The sequence below is a fragment of the Natrix helvetica genome (assembly GCF_964273705.1).
Source record: "Natrix helvetica genome assembly, chromosome: 8".
NCBI classification, from domain to species: domain Eukaryota; kingdom Metazoa; phylum Chordata; class Lepidosauria; order Squamata; family Natricidae; genus Natrix; species Natrix helvetica.
Genome location: NC_138559.1, coordinates 8,561,705 through 8,586,366, shown reverse-complemented (window position 1 = coordinate 8,586,366; position 24,662 = coordinate 8,561,705). Strand labels below are relative to the sequence as shown.

At 45.4% G+C, this 24,662-nt stretch overlaps 1 protein-coding gene across 3 annotated transcripts in view; it reads left to right on the top strand.

Moving 5' to 3' along the window:
* The window catches only part of PPP3CC (protein phosphatase 3 catalytic subunit gamma), an 82,531-nt gene that overhangs the window by 26,912 nt on the left and 30,957 nt on the right, over nucleotides 1–24,662 (top strand). For all 3 annotated transcript variants that reach the window (XM_081960786.1, XM_081960788.1, XM_081960787.1), the window contains exons 2-3: nucleotides 16,647–16,844; nucleotides 17,689–17,813. In XM_081960786.1, the coding sequence (XP_081816912.1) occupies nucleotides 16,647–16,844; nucleotides 17,689–17,813 (323 nt within the window). The remainder of the gene's footprint in view (nucleotides 1–16,646; nucleotides 16,845–17,688; nucleotides 17,814–24,662) is intronic.

The following is a 24,662-nucleotide window of genomic DNA, read 5'->3' as shown; positions in this document are numbered from 1 at the left end:
CTCCGTTTCAAAGCCAAAGAGCCAGTGCTGTCCAAAGATGTCTCCATGGTCATGTGGCGGCATGACTAAACGCTGAAGGCACAGGGAACGCTGTTACCTTCCCACCAAAGGTGGTCCCTATTTTTTCTTCTTGCATTTTAACATGCTTTCAAACTGCTAGGTTGGCAGAAGCTGGGACAAGTAATGGGAACTCACTCCATTACGCGGTGCTAGGAATTCAAACCGCCAACCTTTCTGATCAACAAGCTCAGCATCTGAGGGATGCGGAGCTTGATGTCATCTTTTTTAATATAGCAAGTCTTTCAATAACTCCTGGCTATCTCATCAGCCAGCCTGTAAAGATTCACACCCAATCAACATTAAAAAGAAAAATGGAGTTATTGGTGTTATGCAATATGTATGTCCTCTCTTCCCCACCCCCTTGGAAACCAAGTTTGTTGGTTGCTCTACATAACGCTGGCTTAAAATTTGCTGGTCGGTTGTCTTAACAATTGGCACATTCTCTGAAATGTGCACGCGCCAGCGATCATTACTTTGTTTAGGTTCTTTGTACTGAACAGCTCGGCATAAGCTTCTGAACTGCCTTGGGTTTTATGACAAGTACACTATGTGCAAAATTAACTTCACTCGAAGTTTTTATATATATCTCCTTCCCACTCCACAACCCAGCTGCTCTAAGGGCCAGAATTACATTTGCTAGCAGGTGGGAAAACTCACGTATGGCAAACAAAAGACTCTTGCCTGTTTTTGTCTGCACACATTCTATTATTGGGTAGCTGTCAACTTGCTAACCTTAGGGAAGCAGGTGGTAAGTTTCCCTGCCTGCTGACATCTAGGAATCCCTTCTTGCCTGCTTTAGTTAGCTCCCATTTATAATACAGTGGCAGCTGTTCGCTGTAGACATTGGACATTATGTCTCTAGCCCTGCCTCTTCGCCATAGTTAGAAAAGTTAGCCGGGGCAAACATCCAGCCTGATCGACCCGATGAAAGGAAAATGGCTGATCTGAACCTCGCTGGCACGGAGTCCTTTTGTTTTTAGAGTAATGTATTTTTAACTGCGAAAAGGTATGGGGACTTGTGCCGTCTCAAGAATTGTTTTTAAGCTGTGTTTCAGGTTTCTTTTGGCTGTTCATTTGGGGCAGGTGGCATTTGGAGATCCCTGCCAAGACTTTTGTGGCAATACTTGTCATCACAGGCAGAGACACCCACGGTTTTTTTTTTGTTTTTTTTTTACAAAATACAGAATAACAGAGTTGGAAGGGACCTTGGAAGTCTTCTAATCCAACCCCCTGCTTAGGCAGGAAACCCTACACCACTTCAGACAAATGGTTATTCAATCACTTTAAAAACCTCCAGTAATGGAGAGGGAGGGGGATGGGGGAAGGAAGGAAGGAAGGAGGGAAAAGAATAGCAGAATAATAGAGTTAGAAGGGACCTTGGAGATCTTCTAGTCCAATCCCCTGCTTAGGCAGGAAACCATACACTATTTCACACAAATGGTTGTCCAATCTCTTCTTAAAACTTCCAGTGTTGGAGCATTCACAGCTTCTGGAGGCAAGCTGTTCCACTGATTAATTCTTCTAACTGTCAGGAAATTTCTCCCTAGTTCTAAGTTGCTTCTCTCCTTGATTAGTTTCCACCCATTGCTTCTTGTCCGGCCCTCAGGTGCTTTGGAGAAAGGGTGTTGGTACTTACCTGATACGCCTCTTCTCATAGTGGGGGAGGAGTATCCAGACTGGGTTAACCTTGTCCTCTCACTGATTGGACTGAGTCAGATAAGCTCTTTGGGACACGCCCACTGGTCACCAGGTACAACCCAGTTATCGGCGAAGAACTCTATCCGACTCGTTGCACCATTCACTCCAGACTTCTTAAAACATATATTATCTTTTATTGTATCAAACAACAACATAACTTAAGAACCATCAACATAACACTTTATCAACATAACATTGTCAGGGAGGGGCTGGATACTCCTCCCCCACTATGAGAAGAGGCGTATCAGGTAAGTACCAATGCCCTTTCTCCATAGTGAGGGGGAGGAGTATCCAGACTGGGACGTACCAAAGCCTACACGTCCCTAGAGAGGGAGACCCCTGAGGCCCATGGCCCCCCCTAACTCATGCCTGGTGAGGCGTGGTCCCCGCCCTATGGACCGCTTGCAACACCCTGCGGCCAAAAGAGGCCTCTGCCGAAGCAAGGGAGTCCAGTTTATAGTTCCTTACGAAAGGGGAAGGGGAAGCCTATGTGGCTGCCCTGCAGATTTCGGCCAAGGAAGCCTGCGTGGCCCAGGCCGTAGAAGTGGCTGCACTCCGCGTGGAATGAGCAGTGATGCGGCCTGGCGTGGACAGGCCCTGTGACTGATATGCAGGGGCAATACAGGATCGCAACCACCTGCCTATGGTTGTAGAGGTCACCTTTTTCCCCAGAGTCCCCGGCTAGAAGGAAACGAACAGGGCTTCGGATTTCCTGCTTGGCCTGGTTCTCCTGAGGTAGATCCTCAGAGCCCTCCTTACGTCCAGAGTGTGCCACTTCTTCTCTAACAGATGAGAAGGGTCTGGACAGAAGTTGGGCAAGATCAGTTCCTGTGCTCAATGGAAGCAGGTGCACACCTTGGGGATGAAGGACGGATCCAACCGCAACACCACCCTGTCCTGGTGGAACACGCAGAGATCCTCCCTCGTGGACAGCGCTTGCAGGTCGGATATCCTTCTGGCGGAGGAGATAGCCACCAGGAATGCCATCTTAAGGGTCAGGAACTTAAGGGAAACAGTGCTTAAAGGCTCAAACGGAGCTCCTGTCAGAGCATCCAGTACCCTGTGTAAGTCCCAGGACGGGTACCTGTGTACCGTGGGCGGTTTGAGATTGGAAGCCCCCTTAAGGAATTGCTTGACCATGGGGTGGTGAGTCAAGCTCTGGTTCCTGCCACACAGGAGAATTGATGAAATGGCTGAAACCTGCCTCCTGATCGTGTTCGGAGCCAGCCACCTGTCCAGGCCCGCCTGGAGAAATTCCAAGACCCATGGCACCGTGGTCTGAATGGGATTGTGCCCCCGGGAGCTACACCATGAGGAAAACGCAGCCATGTGGCGCCGTAGATGCGCTCCATGGAGGGTCTGCGGGCGGCCTGGATGGTTTGTATCACCCTGGGGGAGAAGAGGTCTTTCCTCAGGATGCTCCGCTCAGCGCCAGGCGGTCAGCTGGAGCCATTGAGGATCTGGGTGCTCCAGAGACCCCTGGCTGAGGGATATCTTCTCCTGGGGAATTCTCCAGGGTCTCTCCACTGACAGAGACTAGAGATCTGCAAACCACGGCCTGCGGGGCCAGTGAGGGGCCAACAGAACCACTTCCGCCCTCTCCTGCAGTACCTTCCGTATGACCTTGGGAATCAGGGGTAAAGGCGGGAAGGCATACAGTAGACCCCTGGCCCGTGTCCGGTACCTGGAGAAGAACCTTGGGAGCTGGGCGTTGAGAGGAGTGGTGAAGAGGTCAACTTCCGGGCGTCTGAAGCGCTCCACCACCTCTCCGAAGATCGCCGGCTGCAGCTTCCATTCCATGTTGTCCACTTCGGCCCGGCTGAGCCAGTTGACTGGTGTTGTCCACCCCTGCTATGTGCTCTGCCCTCAGAGACCGGAGGTTCCTTTCGGCCCACAGCCCCAGCTGTCTGGCTTCCTGCATGAGAGCCCTCGATCTGGTCCCCCCCCCCCCTTGTCTGTTTATGTGGGCCTTGGTGGTGATATTTTCTGTGAGGACTAATATGTGACGGCCCCTGACTGAGCGATGGAAGTATAAGAGGGCCAGACAGACTGCCCTGAGCTCCAGCCAGTTGATGCTGTGAGTCCCCTCCGCCTGAGACCAGTGTCCTTGCGCCATCTGAGCCTGCAGATGTGCGCCCCACCTGCTCAGGCTGGCGTCCGTAGTTACCGTTACTCGGTCTGGTGTCCAAAAGGTCTCGCCCTTTGTGATCGCCGGGGACTTCCACCAAGACAGGGATCGGGTGACTTCTGCTGGAAGAACTACCTTGGACTGAGAGCAGCTCATGTGCCTCCACTGGAAAGGCAAAAGGAAGGACTCTGGTGTGGAGGCGAGCCCACGGGATGATGCCGATGGCTGAGACCATGGTACCCAGCAGTTTGGAAAGAATGGCTAAGGAAACCCTGCGCTCCCTGGCTACCAAGGTGGCTAGCTGCCTGAGGGCTATCTGTCTTTCTGGCGACAGATAGATCGTGCCCGTCTGGGTATCTATTAGGGCCCCTAGGTGGATCAGGCTAGTAGAGGGGTGGAGGTGGCTCTTGGCCATGTTCACCGAGAACCCGTGGTCTCTCAGGACTGCCATGGTGATATCTAAGTCCCTTAGGGCACCCTCAAAGGAAGATGACTGAAGTAACAGGTCATCTAGGTAACATTGAATGCGTACCGGTACCTGTCTCAGGCGTACTGACAGAGCCGCCATGACCTTAGTGAATACCCTTGCGGCCAAAGACAGCCCAAAGGGCGGGGCCCGTAGTGAAAGTGGTGCCCCAGGTAGCAGAACCTGAGATATCTACGGTGTTCCCTGGCAATGGGAATGTGCAGGTAGGCCTCCGTGAGGTCTATGGATGTTAGAAGGTCCCCCTGCCTAATCCCTTCCAATATGGAGTGGAGAGAGTGCATCTTGAACCTCCTATATCGGATATAGCGGTTCAGGCACTTCAGATCCAGGATTGCCCTCCAGCCCCCCGAAGCCTTGGGGATGACAAAAAGGATGGAATAGTGTCCCTGACCCTGCTGCTCTGGAGGCACGGGCTGAATGGCCCTAATCTCCAACAGGTGCTGGATGGCCTCCTGCATCAGCCGCTTCTGGGTCGGGTTGTTAGAGACCGGGCATATCCGGAAAAAACTTGGGGGGTTGGACAGAAACTCTGACGAAAGGCCATGCCTGATGGTATCCTGCACCCACTTATCGGAGGAGGAGAGGTCCCAGCGGTCGGCGAAGTATGCCAAGCGCCCCCCGATGGGAGGAGAGCTGGACCTAGACTTAGTTTTTGCGGAAGGAGCGCCCCCCTCCACCTCCTCCGCCCCCTCGAAAGGGCCCCTTTTGCTGCCTGCTTCTGTTGCCTGTCTGGGTATCTCTGCCTGGCAGAGAATCCCCCCTGTACTGCCTGTTCCCTGAGTACCCCGCCTCTGATCCCCTAAATGAGTCCTGACCCTGAAAGAAGGAGCCAGAGTCTTGACCCCGGGAGTAGGAGCGTCTGGGGTATGCCGACGTTCTGAAGCTGCCCTTCTTTGGGGCGATGGGAAGGACCTTCCTCTTGTCCTTATTCTCGATTAGGAACGGCTCCAGTGCTGGTCCAAAGAGGGCGTCTCCTGTGAAGGGAGCTGATGCCAATCGCCATTTGTGACGGACGTCTGTCTGCCAGTGCCGTAGCCACAGCAGTCTGCGGGAAGCCACCGAAGAAGCGATTGCCCTGGAGGCGAACCTGGCTGCAGCTAGGGTGGCATCCGACGAAAACTGAATGGCCGCCACCAGCTTGTTGATATCCTGATGTGCTCGGACATCTGTTATAGGCGTGCATTGCTTCAGCTCCTGCAGCCACAGCAAGGAAGATCGGTTGATGAAGGAGGCTGTGGTGGCTGCTTTCACCGCCCAGGCAGCCGCCTGGTGACTCCTCTGCAAGGTAAGGTCCGCCTTCTTGTCCTCCAATTTTAAGGCATCTTCTGGTTCCCCTGGCAGGTTGGTAGTTGTGTGCAGAGCCACAACGGGAGCGTCGATGGAGGGTTGTGCCAACGTCTTTGCCATCTCCTGGTCCACGTTAAAGAAGACCCTGTCTGTGGATAAAGGCGAAGGGCTCGCAGTGGGGGATGCCCACTGGCGTTTGACCAGGTCAAGGAAGGCCTTGGGCGTAGGTATCGTGTCCGCCTCGATGGTCTGCTCATCAAAAATGTTCTCCGTGGAGAAGCCCTGGCGTGGAGGTGGAGTCTCTGCAGCTTTGCTGCCCAGCTTGGCTGCTGTCTTGGCTTGAAAAGCAGAGATTTGAACAGTAAAGGCTGGAACAATCCGGTGAATGTAGGCTTGGGAGGCGGCATGCCTTCATCATCTGATAGCTTGCTCTCCCTGATCTCTCCCTCCTCACTTTCCAGGTCGCTGTCCTCCTGGGATGAGGCTGAGGAGCTGGCAAAGTTTTCTTCCTGGACATCCAGGTAGTCAGAAGCCCTGGGAGGGGAAGGAGGAGGCCCCTGTGGCTGTGGCTGTTGGAAGGCCGCTGCCATGCATTGCTGAAAGGCCCTCATCATCATCATCTCCTGGAAATTGGGTGCCCCTATGGGAGGGGACTGTCCCATGCCTCCTTGTGCTGGAGGAATGCCCAGGCCTGGAGATCCTGTGGGCAGGGCTGCTCCCACTGCAGAAAGGGGAGGGATCGCCCCCCCCTGCGCAGGGCCCCAAAGGCCAGAGGTGCCTATGGGGATCTTAGCCTGCATTGCTGGGTTCTCCTCTGTGGCTCCCTGGAGCTTGCCCCTCTGTGCCCATGCCTGGGGTGCTCTTGTGGCCACTTGCCTTCTTGCAGAGCCTTTCCAAGGTCTGATGCCTTCGCCTCTCGTACTTGGAGGGACGCTTGGGAGGTTTCTGCCTCCCCCTCCCTTGGATCTACCCTGGGGGAGAAGTGCTTCTGTTTAGACTTAGCCTTTCCTCCCCCCCTTCTATGGGCAGTCTCTGGGAAGGCCACTGACCTGGTTGAATGCTCTTCTGCCCCTCCGGTGGGGCTGCTGGCTGGATTAGCAGCTGCCTGGCTTCCTGCTTCCTCGGAGCTGCTGGGCGCCGCCATCTTGGACCACGTGGGTCCTCCCGGCTTCAAAATGGCGCTGCGTGGCTTAGAAGAAAGGGCGCGACTTTTAAAAGTGCTCACCTAGCCGCTGGGGCTTTCCAGAGCTGTTGCACGTCCTTGCCGCTGGATTCCTGCCTCTGTCCGATGTCGTTGTGGCCAGGGATTTCCTCTTCAGCTTCCCTGCGATCATCTGGCCATGTGGAGGCAGCGCAGGCGCTCTGCGGCGCTTGGAAAAGCCGTGGTTCGCCGCTCGACCCTGGGGGGAGTGGCGGAGCACTCCTGCGCTTGAAGAACCTCTGCGGCAAGGCTTGCCTCCAGGAGGCTTGTGCCCTCTTCCCTGCTTACCCGGCAAAGGTCCTCACTGAGTGACTTCGGTCTCACTCAGTGGCCAGGGCAGCGTGCCGCCCCAGAGGGCTTGTGGCAGTCCTTCCTGTAGATGGGAGGCTAAAGCGCGGTGCTGGGAGGCAAAATTCGCGGGTCCAAGTCTTTTTTCCTTTAAATTGTAGAAATTTGCTGGAGATCCAGAATGGTCAACCGTCCAGTGAGTAGACTGAGTTGATAACTGGGTTGTACCTGGTGACCAGTGGGCGTTCCCAAAGAGCTTATCTGACTCAGTCCAATCAGTGAGAGGATAAGGTTAACCCAGTCTGGATACTCCTCCCCCTCACTATGGAGAATAGCTTGACTCCCTCTTCTTTGTGGCAACCCCTGAGATATTGGAACACTACTATCATGTCATCCCTAGTCCTTCTTTCTCTTAAGCTAAACATACCCAGTTCCTGCAACCGTTCCTCATATGTTTTAGTCTCCAGTCCCCTAATGATCTTTGTTGCTCTTCTCTGCACTCTTTCTAGAATCTCCACATCTTTTCTATATCGTGATGACCAAAACTGAATGCAGGATTCCAAGTGTGGCCTCACCAAGGCTTTGTAAAGTGGTATTAACCCTTCACGTGATCTTGATTCTATCCCTCTGTTGATGCAGCCAAGAACTGTGTTGGCTTTTTTGGCAGCTGCTGCACACGGCTGGCTCCTATTTAAATGGTTGTCCACTAGGACACCAAGACCCCTTTCACAGTTACTACTGTTGAGCAAGGTACCACCTATACTGTATCTGTGCATTTTGTTTTTCTTGCCTTTTAAAGAAGGCCTTGTCCCAAAGTTCAAAATAGAATTTGGAAAAATATAGGAAATAAGGCAAAGAGGGAAATATGTTGTGGTTAGTGGAAAAGGAAGGCGCACTTTAGTAGACTGAAGAGAGGCTGTACCTGAGAGAAAAACCTGTTTCCCTTCAAATGCTGTGGATAGTTTCACAGGCTGCTGTACCAGCAGGGCAGACTAACTCACTAGCCCGGCAGATGAGAAAGCATTTCTGTTCCAAGTCACATGTTACTCAGCACAATTTTATAAGTGCTGGATGGGATCTTCTGGTTAATTATGTCATCCAATGACTTCTTGATGGAAAATAGGGAAGCACACGTTTTTATTATGGATCAAGACATCAGTCCTACTTTTCTAGATTTTAAAGAGAATAACTTTGGTTTTAAAGAGTTTTAAAAGACAGCTGTTTGATTATACTTGTTCAGTTTTGTTGTAGAACATAGTGGGAAACAATTTGAATTCAAATGATGGAAAATAGGAGGCATGTGCTTGTTGAAAGACCATACATGGATAAAAAGTTGCTGTAATTTGACCTCTATAACATGTTTAATCTGTAGAATTTCTGGACACTGAATGCAAGCCTATTTTCCTTATTTTCTTATTCTTCCCTCATAAACTGCTCTACTAGATAGTTGCACACCTTTAAGAATGATCACAATACAGTATTGTGAGCTCAGAGCAAACTAAGCAGATTATAACAGAAGAGCAACAGCCGATAGTAAAAGACAGATCCTCCACACCGATGAAGAGTAAGGAACAGTATAAATATTATGGCATATGGCAAAAAATTCCCGACATTAAGGCCATTAATCAATGGAACAGCTTGCTTCTGGAAGTTGTGGGTGATCCCATCACTGCAGGTTTCCAAGATGAGATTGGAGAACCGTTTGTCTGGAATGATGTAGGGCAGGGGTGTCAAACTCTATTTCATTGATTGCCGCATTAGGGTTGTGTGTTGATCTGGGGGTGGGCGTGGCCAGTTGGACATCACTCGTGTCGGGGCGCCTGTGGTGGCCCGAGCGCTCTGCCAATGAAAATGGGCTCCCGAGCTCCAAGGACTCCCTGCAACCGTTTCCAGTGAAAACGGAGTTGGGACGGCTGCCCGCGGCCCTCGCAAGCTCCATTTTCAGCTGTGTCAGCCTCCTGCAACCAGCCCTCCTGAGCTCCATTTTCACTGGCAGAGGCACCGCCGGCCAATCAGAGGTGGTATTTGCCAGTTCTCTGAACTACTCAAAATTTCTGCTACCAGTTCTCCAGAACTGGTCAGAACCTGCTGAATACCACCTCTGCTCCAAGGTCCTTTCCAACCCTGTTTTCCTATGTTCAAATGGTCTGTATTAGAGGTTCTTTTTATGCCATTTAGACGTTTATCCTGCTATGAGAAGTCTGCTTTTTGCTCCTTAGATTATGATTCTAATTTTTGTTTTTCTGGTTGCTTTTTAAATTTGTTTTTCTTTTGAAGATCTTTTTAAATTTATTTTCTTTCTAGGAAAGCACACATGGACTTTCCTCCATATATCAAGATACGTACCACAGGCTAGGACGGTGATGGCTAAACATTTTTTCCTCGGGTGCCGAAATCGCGTGCTCCCACTCTGTCATATGCACTCGCGTCCCCACACCCATAATGCAATGCTCCTCCTATGTGCCCCCCCCCCTGCAATGCGTACGCGACCCCCCCACACGCTCGCCCTGCCTACATTGTTTCAGACAAATGGCTATCCAACATCTTCTTAAAGACTTCTAGGGTTGGGGCATTCACAACTTCTGGAGGCAAGCTGTTCCACTGATTCATTGTTCTAACTGTCATAAAATTTCTCCTCAGTTCTAAGTTCCTCCTCTCCTTGATTAGTTTCCACCCATTGCTTCTTGTCCTGCCCTCAGGTGCCTTGGAGAATACTTGTGACTCCCTCTTCTTTGTGGCAACCCCTGAGATATTGGAAGACTGCTATTATGTCTCCCCATATCCTTCTTATCATGAAACTAGACATACCCAGTTCCTGCAACCGTTCTTCATATGTTTTAGCCTCCAGTCCCCTAATCATCTTGGTTGCTCTTCTCTGCACTCTTTCTAGAGTCTCCACATATTTTTGACATCGTGGCGACCAAAACTGAATGCCGGATTCCATGTGTGGCCTTACCAAGGCATTATAAAGTGGTATTAACCCTTCACGTGATCTTGATTCTATCCCTCTGTTAATGCAGCCTAGAACTGTGTTGGCTTTTTTGGCAGCTGCTGCACACTGCTGGCTCATATTTAAATGGTTGTCCACTAGGACTCCAAGATCCCTCTCACAGTTACTCCTATTGAGCAAGGTACCACCTACACTGTACCTGTGCATTTCATTTTTCTTGCCTAATTAATTGTCCTTTCTAGTCCTAGACCCTGTCCTGAAGCCTCCGGAGAAAAATGACCCAATGTGCAAACTGGAAGTCCATTCCTCGACTTCTGGTTTATGTGTTGGGTTGTTTTTCGCCCTCCGGAGGCTTCAGGAAAGCCTCTGGAGGGCAAAAAAATGGCCAAAAATGAAGGCCAAAATCAGCTGGCCGGCGCGCGCATGCGCACTGTAGCTGACAGGGCAACACCTTGCGTGTCCTAAGAAATGGCTTCGCGTGCCACCTGTGGCACCCGTGCCATAGGTTCACCATCAAAGGGCTAGGATATACTGGATCTACTAATATTGGATTCAAATCTCACTTTTTGGGTGATGTACATCCTGTGCTTGCCTGAAGCTGTATAATATTAATTGAAGGATAATATATTCACTACGGGTGCATATTTTTATGCACACTAACATGGTTGGTGGACAATTTTCCTGGTTTTTTTGTGTTTTTAGTTTTATTTTTAATTTGGGAATGACTGCAAAAGAAAACACTGTTCTCGGGAAAATAAGAACGTAGATTTTCAGGTAAGAATTTAGCACAGTGCATAAATTAGGCAAAACCTTAATTCATTTTTCACTTTCCCCAAAAGATAGTAGAGCTCCTTATTAGGCGCCAGGGCTGTTGTGGGCTTCAAAAAAAGATTTGGAAGAACTGCTTTGGATTTCATTCATAGCACCCATCTGCAATTTATTAAAGCAACTTTTTTTTTCCACGTGTAAAACAAAACTGGCTAGTTTGAACTGTCTCCTTAAAGAGAAGTTGCAGCTTTTGAGTTAGGCCTGAAGTGCTTCTTCCAAATCATTTTTTAAAAGTATATGCAGTTTAAGTATATGTATATCTCAGGCATTAGCAGTTGTTTCATAAGGTAAAGATTATGCTTAGGATAGGGGAGTCTGGCTATAAATACAGCAGCAAATTAAATACAAGTTTGAATCTGATCTGCTTAAATGTGAAGGGTCAGACTGGGTTCAACTTATTCTTTTGTTCAGTCTGGCACTAGTAAAGAACTTAGCATGGTTTCAAGTTCTGCATTAGCTTCTCTCTCTCTCTATCTATCTATCTATCTATCTATCTATCTCTCTATATCTCTATCTCTATCTCTATTATGACAATTATTATTTGATGCACCTGCTGTTCACAAAGCATATTATCGCAGGTTCTTTTTCTATATCTGCAACTCTGAACAACTAGGCTATAATCCTCATTTACTGGGAATCATTTCTATCAAATTCAGTGGAGTTTTATTTTTGAGTCTGCGCATTCCTTTGTCCTTTATACTTATAACATCTTTTATAAAGGTAAAGGTTCCTTTCGCACATATGTGCTAGTCATTCCTGACTAGGGGGCAGTGCTCATCTCTGTTTCAAAGCCGAAGAGCCAGCACTGTCCGAAGACCTCTCTGTGTTCATGTGGCCGGCATGACTAAATGCCGAAGGAGCACGGAATGCTGTTACCTTCCCACCAAAGGTGGTCCCATTTTTCTATTTGCATTTTTACTTGCTTTCGAACTGCTAGGTTGGCAGAAGCTGGGAGAAGTAATGGGAACTCACTCCGTTATGTGGCACTAGAGATTCAAACTGCCGACCTTACTGATCGACAAGTTCAGTGTCTTAGCCGCTGAGCCACCCTTTTTATAGACAGTGTTTAATATATAAACAAATGATCCAATGTATGTAATGACAAAATAAGTAAATTGAGGTGTAAACTTTAACTAAAATGCAGTGATTTTGTTAGTTGCAGAAAGAGAACAATGGCACAAAAACACTTTCTTGTTCATCCAGAGGCCTAACTTTGAAATGTTTGATGAACAAACAAGCCAAAAATGGACTCCAGAGGATAGTAGATGACAGGAAGGCCTGGAGGAGCGTTGTCCATGGGGTCATGATGGGTCAGACACAACTTTGCAACTAACAACAACAATATATTTTTCCTATCAGTTCTAGTCTTGTATCATCAACATCGTGACTACTGACTTGCTGGTATTCCTCTGATCCACCAAAGGAAGCATGGCTTCTGCGCCATTCTCTCACCAAATAGCCAAGTCACTGTTTAACTTTCATTGCTGTTCCAAATCTTCCGTAGAGCATTTCCTCTTAAATTATTGAAATAGGAGGGAAATTGCCTCAGGGGAAAGAGGATCAATCTGAATCAGCAAAAATTGTTTTCCTTGCCCATGGTAGCTAATCAAGTACTTTCAAGAAGCCAAACTGTTGATCAATGTGAAAAAAGTGCTGTTTGAGAGCATAAATCTGGCCTGTTAATAATGGTTTCTCTCTGTTTTACAGACTAATCATTGTAAAGCAAGGTAGGGGATTATAAAGCATTATAAAGGAAGACAGAAGTCTGAATCAGGCAGTTGGACTAGAAGACCTCCAAGGTCCCTTCCAACTCTGTTATTCTGTTATTTTAGGTTTTCCATCTTTCAATTGTTGGAGCTCTAGGCTTTCTAAAGTTCTGGCAAATGGCAAAATGTAAGCTGGAATGTCAATCAGAGGAATCGGGCTCAGAATACAATTCTTATTGGGTTGTATGACAAAAAGGAAGCATATGCATGCTCGTCTGGGATGCAACCCGGAAGAAGAGCTGCCCAGGGGGCATGTGCGCTCCAGAAAATGCATTTCCGGTGGGCGCATGCACAGCGGCCAGCTAGACTTCACGTTACTGGCATGCAGGCACGCACGATGATCAGCTCTCCAGCGTGCATGCTCACATTTGAAAAAGGAAGACCAGCTCTTCCAGTTTCCGACACTGCACGCACGAAGGCCAGTTGATCATCGCACACGCATGCACGCCAGGAACCCGGAAGAGAAACGGGCGACACCATGCGTGCCAGGCAACATGGCTCCGTGTACCACTTCAGGCACACATGCCATAGGTTCGCCATCACGGTTCTATGTAATGATTTGCAAAAAAAAATTTAAAAAAAAAACTTTTTCCCAATATCAGCCATCTGTTCATGTAGGCAACTGTAGTTGCTTCTCTTGAATATTTAAGAATGGTTTTCAAAAAAAAAAGAGAGCTGCTTGTTGCACATTGTGCAAATATTTGACAAATCCATATATTTTATGTGAAAAAGTGCCCCTGCAGATTTCGTCACCAGTGAGCCACAAGGGAAACTTAACAGGAGTTTGACATCTACACAAGTTTCGATATAACTGCAGCCTACATTACAAAAATTCATCCTAAGAATATGACGTAGGCAAAGTCTGCTGCTCAGAGCAAAACCTGTCAACATTTGTCACTGCGGGTAGTCCTCAACGACCACAATTGAGCCCAAAATTTCTGTTGCTAAGCAAGACCTTTGCTCAGTGAACTTTGCCCCAGTTTACGACCTTTTTGCCACCACTGTTAAGTGAATCACTGCAGTTGTTAATTAAAAGCACAGGTGTTAAGTGAATCTGGCTTCCCCATTGACTTTGCTTGTCAGAAAGTTGCAGAAGCTGATCATGTGGCCCCAGGGCACTGCAGACGTCATAAACAGGAGTCTGTTGCCAAGCGTCTGAATTTTGATCACGTGGCCAGGGAGATGCTGCCGTGCTCATAAGTGAAAAATTCTAAAGTCCATTTTTCAGGGCTCTTGTAACATCGGTCACTAAATGAACGGTTGTAATTTGAGGACTACCTGTATTGGCCAGCCAGATCTTTTAAGAAGCACATAAATAGGATAGAAGAGCAAATTCCTTAGCTCCGTGATGGCAAACCTATGGCATGGGTGCCAGAGGCGACACGCCGAGCCCACTCTGTGGGCATGCGTGCCATTGCCAGATGCTCTTCTGGTTTCTGACCAGCTAGTCTTCGTGGACATCAGAGCGCCAGAAAACAGCTTGAAAACGGCCTGGTTTTTGGAGGGCTTCTGGGGCCTTTTGGGGGCCAATTTCAGGTTGCAAATCCCCCCCAAATCAGCCTGAAACAGCCCAGAAAAGGGTTTGAAAATGGCCCAGAAAATGGTCCGAAAAAACCATGCATACATGTACCAGCCAGCTGATCTTTTGGTGTTCTGGCACACGCACATACACACACATGCACACACGTTCTGGTTTGGGCTCTTGATCCCGAAAAAGTTCGCCATCACTGCTTTAGCCATTGTTGTTTGGGCTAGTCTAATATTATATAGTCATTCGTAGCGATTGATTGTTCTTTGTTCATTTTTCTTATCTTGTTTAAAGCCTTCCTGTTTGGATAATGTGACATCACAAGGAAACAGATTCCTGATGTAGCTATCTATTGTGTAAAGATATTTCCTTTGGTTTGTCTTGATTCTTTTTCTATTCCTTTTTATTGAAATAAATCTTTTGGGATTTAGTACTTCTATGATAACTTTATGTTATGCACAGTTTTTTTTAATTTTCTACTCCCCCCCCCCTTTTACACTTTGTACTAGTTTGGTTACGTACATACAGAAATGTAACACAGCATACACAATACAACTGAAAACGCTTTTTCCTCTGAACTTATTTTCAGTTCAGTTAGTTCCCCCCAAGCTGTTCTTGCTTGTATTTTTTCCAGATAGTTTTCTTGTAGATAAGAAAAACCCGAACTAAATGTAATATAACAGGTTAAATGTTTTTTGAACAAAACAGAATAGAATATTCTTTATTGGACACACAAGGAATTTGTCTCTGGTGCGTAAGCTCTCAGTGTATGTACAAACAACCAAGTGATATAATCATAAGATAGCAATAGGATAAGGTAATAGGAAAGATGAGAAGGATAAGTAATACAGCCCTACTACATGGGTAAATATTCTTAGGCATAAGACAATCCCACAGCACTGTCCTTTTTTTAATTATTATTAGCTGCTACATGCCATAAATTTCCCTGGTCATCAAAATACCTTAGCAAGGGAAACAGTGGTAGTCCTTCGCATAACATTTAAATTCCACAATAAAATAATATATTTGTTAGCCTAAATCAGGGGTCACCAAATCTATCTGTATTTTTAAAGTACAGTCTAATCCAAATGTCATCTATTTTTAGGAAAAGGATAGCCAAAATAGTGTTATAATAGCAAACAAATTATTTAAACTAATAGTTATTTAGTCAATCAGTTATTTGAAGATTATATAGAGAAGGAGCATGAGTTAGAGTTTTATTCATTGTAAAAAAGTGTGCATTATCAGGGTGAGATATTTTATTTTGTCTTATTAATAAATTTCCAAAGATTTTTAAGGAATATATAAAACATTTTTCTCAATCTTGCTATAAGGGTTTCATGTCTTCAAATCATAACATGCAAGAAAAAGGAATGATTCTTGATTTCCATACTTATTGAGAAAAGATGAAAGGTTGAGTATTTTATAAAGGGGGGATCAGTGGTGGGATTCAGTTTTTTTTTACTACTGGTTCTGTGGCCAAGGCATGGCTTGGTGGGTGTGGTGTGGCTTGGTGGGCGTGGCAGGGAAAGGATACTGCAAAATCCCCATTCCCTCCCCACACCTGGGGAAGGTTTCTGCAAAATTATTCAGACCCTTTGATATAATCAAAGTAAAATAAATATATGAAGGCTGAGTCAACCTTGAGTTGGTTAGGATCGAATTCCTAGTTGTGGGCAGAGTTTGCCTACAATACTGCATTCTAAAATGCAATGTTAAAGATGTTGTAGACATTCTGGAAGAGTCATAAAATGTTTGATCATTGAGCAAAGAGAAATGTAAACTCTGCAAAATAAAAAGTTTTGATCCATATTATAAAACCAAAAATTAAAACAAAATAAAAATACAATTGATGTTAAGAGTTTTTAATTGGATTTCTCCAATCAAATACTCAACTTTTCTCTAAGCACATTTAATTTTTTTTAAAAAAGTAGGCATTTCTTTTTAATTACAGAATTAAAGTGTCTTCACTTGTTAAAATTAGAACAAGTTTTGTGTTAAAAAGGAATATCTCTGGAATCTTCACTTGCTTCTATCTCTCGATAACATCATTGCCAAATGATTGTGTTACCCAATTTTTGTATATCCGTCCATATATATTTTGAGACCTGAATTATGGGTGTTCTAATCGGAACCATTTCAATGTGGAAGGGCAAAGAGCTCTGTTGATTTTCACAGTTCTCCTTTCAAGACCTCTGCTAATCCTTGTGTTGTTTACACTTGAGAAAATAGTGACCGGTTCCCTACTAAAAACCATAAATTCACTAAAAACTAGTATGTGCTTTTTTGGGGGGGGAGAGGGATTAGTTTCTAAATTCATCTTAATTTCCACTTGTCCCAATTTAGTGGAGGAATTATTATTTTAGAAGTATTACTCTTGTTCTAATAATCTCTGTTAATGTTCTTTATTTGTTTCTCTTTCCAGCTGTTCCTTTCCCCCCAACTCAGCGGCTAACCCTGAAAGAGGTTTTTGACGATGGGAAGCCCCGGTTAGAGATCTTAAGAAACCATTTGGTGAAAGAAGGGCGCCTGGAAGAGGACGCAGCACTGAAGATAATCAATGATGGAGCTGCCATCTTGAAACACGAGAAGACAATGATTGAAGTGGAAGCTCCAATCACAGGTTAGAAGGCAGCTCCTGAGTCCTCTAGCTCAGGGGTCCCCAACCTGTGGTCTGCAGCCCACTACTGGACTGCGGGCTAATCACCACTGGGCTGCGTGAGGGGCCAGCCAGTATGCGCGCACTCGTGGCCCTACTCGTGCAAGCCTCATCACGGGTGCTCACGGCCCCATTCACGCTCGTTTTACCACAAACGTCACAGGCCTTTGTGCACATATACACACGCACATATGCACTTCCCCCTCCCACAAAATCACACCCCCCCCCAGCTCTGGGCTGCCAATCTGGGAAGGTTGGAGAACTCTGATCTAGCTGACTCCTAAAATTGAAAGGTTTTCTGATGTGCCTCGTTATGATGAAGTGTATTTGATATTAGAAAACGTGGCATCTTTGGGAGAGAGGAACAGTTATGGGCTGCTGCGTGGTTGTGCGGATTCGGGTGAACCCTTAGCTTTGATTGCTGTCTGGGCCCGCCTACACACCCTTGTGCTAAGCTATCCATTTATAACTACCTTTCTGGCTCGTTCCAGCTGAGTTTTGCACCACCCCTGCGTTACTAATCGGATCTGCCTGAGTTGATTACCTGCTTCTTTGAAGCTCTGTTTCACTCCCAAAGGGGTGCGTGCAAGTGAAGCTAGCGTGCACGCTCACAACCATTGAACCACTTGTGAACGTAAGTGCAGCCCACCTCTGGAGAGGAAGTGTTTCCATACCATGAAAACAAAAGTGTAGGACTTGGGTGGAATTCAAGAATTTAGAGCAAAGCTATGTTCCCAGCTGGTTTTGTAATTTCCCTCCCCCCCCTACTCAGTGTGTAAATTTGTTTTTGCTATTATTCCTCCCCTAGTGTGTGGTGACATTCATGGGCAGTACTTTGACCTGATGAAATTGTTTGAAGTCGGTGGATCACCCAATAACACACGCTACCTCTTCCTGGGAGACTACGTGGACAGAGGCTACTTCAGTATAGAGGTGAACAATTCAACTGAGCCTTTGTGGGTTTGCACTTTAAAGTCTGAATTAAACACTGGTTTTCTTTTTCTTCTTGTACTCTGCTTCTGGGACTCCTCGATCTTGACGTACTTCAAGACTTCCCTTTTAATTAATCCTCTCAAATGTAAGCCAGTAAGAAAAATAGTGACAAAGTCCTTTGATTGCAGTGCAAGACATCAGGGGCTCAGCAAAACAGTCTCATTCCAAATGAAAGCATTTCTTCCTTCTCTCCTTTTGCAGCTACAGCTAGGCAATTGGTTTTTCAAATACCAGGGATAGATAAATGGACCCCAACAGCTTTGGTTTTGTGTTTTTTTTTACACAGATCACCGTATTTTTTGGACCATAAGACTCACCTTTTCCCCCCCAAAAAGAGGGTGAAAATCTAGTTGCTTCTTATACACTGAATACAGCATTTTTGGCCTCTGGAAACCCTGCCCCCTTCACAAAAATGGACGTGCAGAGGGTTTGGGAGGCTTGTAAACTGCTCCTGGGAGGGCCCGGGAGGACAAAAACGAGTGAAAAACAGGCTGTTTTTTGCTCGTTTTTGTCCCTAGCTCCCAGGAGCACTCTACAAGCCGCCTAAAGCCTATGCATGCCCTTTTTTTGGCAAAAAAAGGGCCCGTTTTTGTGAAAAACTGGCTGGTTTTTTTGCTCATAAAGCCTCCGGGGGGGCAGGGGGGCTCTTTTTGCCCTCTCCAGGCTCTTATAAAGCCTCTGGATCCTGGGGAGGGCGAAAAATGGCTTTAAAAAAGGCTGAACTCAGCTGGCCAGCGCGCACATGCACGCTGGCCAGTTGACAGGGCAGCGTCTCGCGTGCCCTGACAAATGGCTCTATGTGCCACCTGTGGCACACGTGCCATAGGTTCACAGGTGGCACATAGTAGATGAAATTGCTCTTAGTAGATGAAATTGCTCTTAGTAGATGAAATTGCTCTTCTCTATAAAGTATATTACAGTGGTACCTCGATACTCAGTATTCATTGTTTCTGGGAGATGCAACGGGTACTAAAAAGGACAAGTCCCAAACAAAACACATGACTTACCATGTAACTCTTTGTTTCGGCCAGGAAGAACTTTCTGTCGGTCCCTTTTCCTATGTCAGTGTCCTTCTCAGCATGGGCGACTTCCTGTCCATTCCCCCCAGCCGTCCCCCGTCTTCCTGTAGCAGGGCATTGAGTAACAAACAAAGGCCCTGGGACAATGCATACCAAATTTGTTGAGTTTTGAAGCAGTCGAGTACCGAAGTACCACTGTGTTTCTGTAAGGAATAATGGATGGAAATTGAACAAGGAGAGATTCAACCTAGAAATAAGGAGGAACTTTCTGACAATGAGAACAATCAACCAGCAGAACAGAAGTTGCTTTCGGAAATTGCGGGGGCTTCATCACTTGAGACTCAAGAAAGGATTGGACTGCCATTTGTCCAAAATTGTGTAGGGTCCCCTGCTTGAGCAGGGGGGTGGGGGGTTCGACTAGATGATCTATAAGGTCCCTTCCAACTCTGTTAATCTGTCTTCCCTGTTGCTATTCTAATTGGGTCTCTCCACCTTGCTGCTTGTTGTCCTCTTTCTTTCCTTTTTTCCCCCAAAGTATAATAATCTGGATTAATTTGTGAATCATCTGGTTGCTTTCTTGGCTATCCAAGGTATATTTTTGAGAGTTCAAAAGCATCCATTCTCTTATTCCTTCTTCAGAGTCCAATTCTCACACCCATAAAGCTCATAGGGAAAAACCACAGTTTTTCCTGATTCTAATCTTTATAGGTTCAGGAATTCTGTCTGAATTCCAAATAGTGATCCGTGCCATCAATCCTAAAAGGAAAAAGTTATCTATTACTTCATATCTTCATTGTCATTAGCTTTCCAAAGGATTTTTTAAAATCTATGTAACATGCTAATATTCACAGATTGTCTCATTATGAACTCTGGCAGATAAGTCAGTTAAAATTACTGAAGGAGTCAGGATGACCTCAGAGTTTATTAAAAAGGTAGTGGAGACAAATCTGAAAAGACTCACAATTGCCTTATTTATTTAATTATTCAAAATGTGTGTCTTGCTTGATTGTCTATGAAATTCTCAATCATCCAGGTTGTCCCAAAGGTGCTTTTCAAAAAACACTAGAGTTTCTTGGTTTTTTCCGTGAACAGGTTCCTCATCCAAGAAGCTTTTTTCAGTTCTGAAAAAGTCCAGTTGAATGCGTAGTCATCTTACTTGACTGCATAGATTTTAATATTTTGATAGGTTCCTGTTGTAACATAGTTGAAACATCACATTTCATAATGTTTGAATGCAATCCACGAACATTCCTTTAGGATGGAAATCTTTCTCATTTTTTAAAATTTACTTGACTGAAGAAGAGGATTTCCCTTGAAAGCCCAGCAAGTGATTGCACTGATTTTTTTTTTTGGGGGGGGGGAGGGGGGCAGATCCATCTTCAAAGAAGATGGGTTGAGTCTGCCCCTTTGCTTACTTTCAAACATGCTGTGTACTAAAAAGCATATATTGAAAAGCCTCCTGAGAACAGTCGGTATTTTTTTTTTACAAAGCTCTTTTTTGCATTGTTAAAATGACTTAAATGGTTTACTGGAGGAAGTACCAAATTAATTTTTAATTTTACTTGAGACAAAAATCCCATGTCAGTCTCTGCATGAGTCATGCCTTTCTTTTAAAATTCTCCCATGGCGGTTCTTGAAAAAGAATGCTGAAAGTTTGCTTCAAATTCTCCTCTAGGCAGAACTTTCAGTGGTGGCATTAATTGTGATATCTGGATTTTTTGTGTGGGGGAGACGGGAAAAAAGCTGGAATTCTTAACTTTTAAGAAAAATGTAGGTTTTCACAAAGGTGCCCTGTTGGAGATCCCACATCTCGTCTGCCTCTTGCACTACTTCATTGAGCGTGGACGTATTTGAAAAGAAACCGTTGGGAAAGGCGGAGGAAATTGTGCTGATCTGAAGAGATGAGGAGGAAGGTGGCATAAATGCTGCTGAGATGATTGTTGGAAGTTCTGCTCAGAAAAAAAAATGATATGCAATGTGCTACCAGGAAACCCATCCAAAATATTACAGGGGACCTGCTGTAAAAACCTGGCATTCGCAAAATCTGGGCGTTGCTTGGAATTAGCATCTTTTGTATGGGGCAGCATGGAGCCCCTTTCTCTCAATCTATGGTGGGAAGGGACCCGTGACACCTTTGTTCCTTTTCTACAAAGCCAGGTATTCGTCCTTCAAAAAACGGGGGGCCGTACATGTGTGGGCGGCTGCAAATGCCATTTGATCAAACGAAATTGAGAAGCTTTGCTAAGGTACATGAGCAGAGACATTCCCGGTTCCTCCCAGTAAAATGATGTTTTCTGTCTTCGACGCTTGTCTGTTTTGGGAGTGGACAACAAGGAGAGTTACAAGAAGAGGGGAGCCAGGATGGCGACTCTAGAGAACCAGCAATGAGAGATAAGTGTTGTGGCCCGACAGCGGAACTAGTGGCAGACTAAAACAGTGAGGAGGTTGGGGAGGAACATGGGCCAGTCCTGGAGTCTAGGAAAGGCTCTGATGAAGGCTCTGTGTTGGAGGCAGAGAGGGGGCCAGGGCCGTCCGACAGTTATCATCGGTCTTCAGAGTCATATATCGGGGGCAGAAGAACAGTTGGAGCCTGTTCCTAGTATGCACATGGGCAGAGCTGCCAGGAGAAGGGAACAGCTAAGGAACAAGGGTCGACTCGGAAGTAAAGGCACAGATGGATGGTGAATGGCCCCTCCCATAGGGAATAAAGAGGAGCGAAAGGGGAGGGGAGTTTGCAGGAGACAATTAGTTCAATTCATTAGGGTGAAGATCTGTTCCTGACTTCTTGACAAGTATTGCCTGCTACAGCGTGGCGTTTGGAAGATATCGGCCTGGCAGCTCTCCAAGCCTGATAAAGGTCTGTAGCTGTGAAATCTCATGAAAGACTGTTGGCCGGGACTTTGCTGGAGAGGAATTCCCTTTAACTTAAATAAAAGGGGTTTTATCAGGATGAGGAGTTGGCTTTGTGCTTTTGGGAAGCCTAGGTCAGAACAGCAGATGAAATACTAAGATCAAATAAATCTGATGTAAGGAGTTACAAGATCTTGAGGGAAAAGCATGAAAGACTTACCAAAAAGCCAATAAGGGTTGAAATTCTAAAAATGGAAAGAGATGGATAGATGTAGAATACTTCCGAATAGGGTGGCTATTCTACTAAAAGTTAGAAAAAAGAGGTAGAAGTTAGAAATTGGGAAAATAGCATTATGTATGCTAATATAGAATAGAATAGAATCAAATGTTATAAGTTGAAAGATTATGATTATGTTTATGTATAGCTAAACAACATTGCTATTATTATTGTGTGTAAAATATATTGACCCAGACAATTCTTTGTCCACCAAGCACCTATATGGATGGTAAAGAAAAAAACTATAACTAAAATTATAATACAACACACACACACACACACACACACACACACACACACACACACACACACACAGGAGAGGGAAGCCAGACATTGGATTTGGAACAGAGAAAGTGAATTGGCAAAGATAAAGGAACGTAGCTCAAATATTTATGAGTTTTGTCAAAGCTCACAACAGCAAGTTGCCATTTGGACGTTGAAGAGAAGAATCTCGCTCCTCAATGTCCAGGAACTGATTTCGTGTTTGGCTTTTCCAGCTGCCACTTTCATTTTTCAAGAACGGGAAGAAACCAAGGAATTAAAAGCATTAGTTTCTTCAATTGAGGTGGGGGAGGGTTAGGGAGATCCGCCAGATCCGTTTCTGTTAATGTTCTTTTAACCAAATAGAGGAGGTAATTTTTATAATTGTATCTTGGTGCAGGAAACAGGCTCAAAAGCTTTGGGGAGGCAAGGCCAGTGTTAACATTGTTAGAGCAGAGGCCAGTGACTTGCGTGGAGGACGAGAGAGGAAATCATCAGCTGGACCAGGGAGACTAAAATTTAGAGTCTTGTAACCTAGCATGAAGCACTCAGGTGAACTTCAACACAAACATGGCACAGACATGGAGCTAAGCAATATTCGGTTGCTTATGATTTGTAAACCATGTTTTAAAGATTACCATGGCTAACGAATTCAAGTTTTAGCCTTTGTATGCCAGCCAGTATATGTTGAACATATTAGCTTAGCTTGTGTGACTTATCTTAGCATTGAACTCCTTAGAAAGATTGAATACAAGAAATGAAGAGATAGGTGCTACGTCTATGTAATTGTGTTAATGAATTCAAAGTGTGCCTTTATAACACTAGTGTCCTTCTCCCCTTTGTTTTTGCAGTTAACTTTCTTTTTGATACTGCAATCAATGCTATCAGAAGTATGGATTGCTCTGAATATATAAAGTTACCTATATCTAATTGGTCTAAACAGTGTAGGGCATATCATTTTTTTTAAACCAATCAAAGAGAATATTTGTAGCTCGGGGTACAATTTTGGAGTCCTTGGTGCTCTCTGAGGTTGGGCGTTTTCTTGCATTTCATTACCCAACTGGGTAATATCATCAGTGCATAAATATGTCTGCAAGAAAACAACCTCAAAGAACACATGGGATTCAATACATTTGTTGTTCTAACGTAGGTTTAAGGTTCTTAAACCTCTTCGCCTTTTCCCTCCCCCTTGAAATAGCCAATAGAGCAGAAGCTGGCATTATATGGACTTCCTTACCATTTTTGATAGGATTGAACCAAACATTTGCTCACCCAAAGGTTCATAAGGACGCTTGAGAACTAGCAAGGTATCTGACTTTCCCCAAGCTGAGAATAGATTTTTTTCCAAAGCCCAGGTATAATATCTGACCATCCACACAGCTGCAAGATAGAAGCTCCAAAATTGCATGAACTGAGCATACCTACCCATGTGGTGATAAGGAAATTGAAACCATTCCACATATATGGTATTACTAGCTGGATACCCGTGCTCTGCTACGAAACTATGTGATTGGGCTCCTCTCCTCTCTCCTTCTCTCCCTCAGGCTTGCTCCCTGTCCTCTTCTCTCCCTCAGGCTTGCCCCACAGAGGCCTCTCCTATCTTAGCCCCTTCTCCCCCTCAGTCTAACTCCTTACCATCAGAGTGTTTTTCAGGTGGGGAGGGGGAGTACAATGTCTAAACTGCCAGCCGGCAGGCTGGATGAGTCACGCACTGGCCACGCCCACACCCAAGTGGCAGTTGGGACAGAATTCTTTTTGGGTGGGGAGAGGGAGTAGAACATCTAACTCCTTAGCATCAGAGCGTGTTAATAATAATATAAGAAATACTAATGATCTGATGGTCATTTCAAAAAATCCTTTCTTAACGAGCACCTAGAAGCCAAGAGGAACATAAGTGCCAAATTTCAAGTTTGTAGGCTTTACGGTTCTGGAGATTTCATGATGCTGCGTGAGTGGTATTTCGCTTATATTTATGTAGATGACATTGTGAATTCTCTGGGCATAGCAGGCCTCTTTAAATTCTGCCCATAATATGTAAATTTTCAGAAAGACGATTTCTATGTGAACTCTATTCTGGAAGATTCACCATCCTTTATCACTTGTTCAGTAGTCAAATCTATATGGCCACAATGAAAATAAGGCATAACTGATCACCGAAAACCCCACTTTTATTTCATTTATCACTTTAAGTTTAGTACATCCTAAGCTGTTTTGTTTTATGTGATATTTATTTTACTTCACGGATTGCAATATTTTAGATCTAGAGTGGCACCGGTATTTATAGTAATGTACAATGTATTACATTTTCATTTGTTTTATCTTTGTTGTATTCGTATTTTATCTCGTCTACTTGGTTTTAATACGGTGGTGTATTTTTTTCAA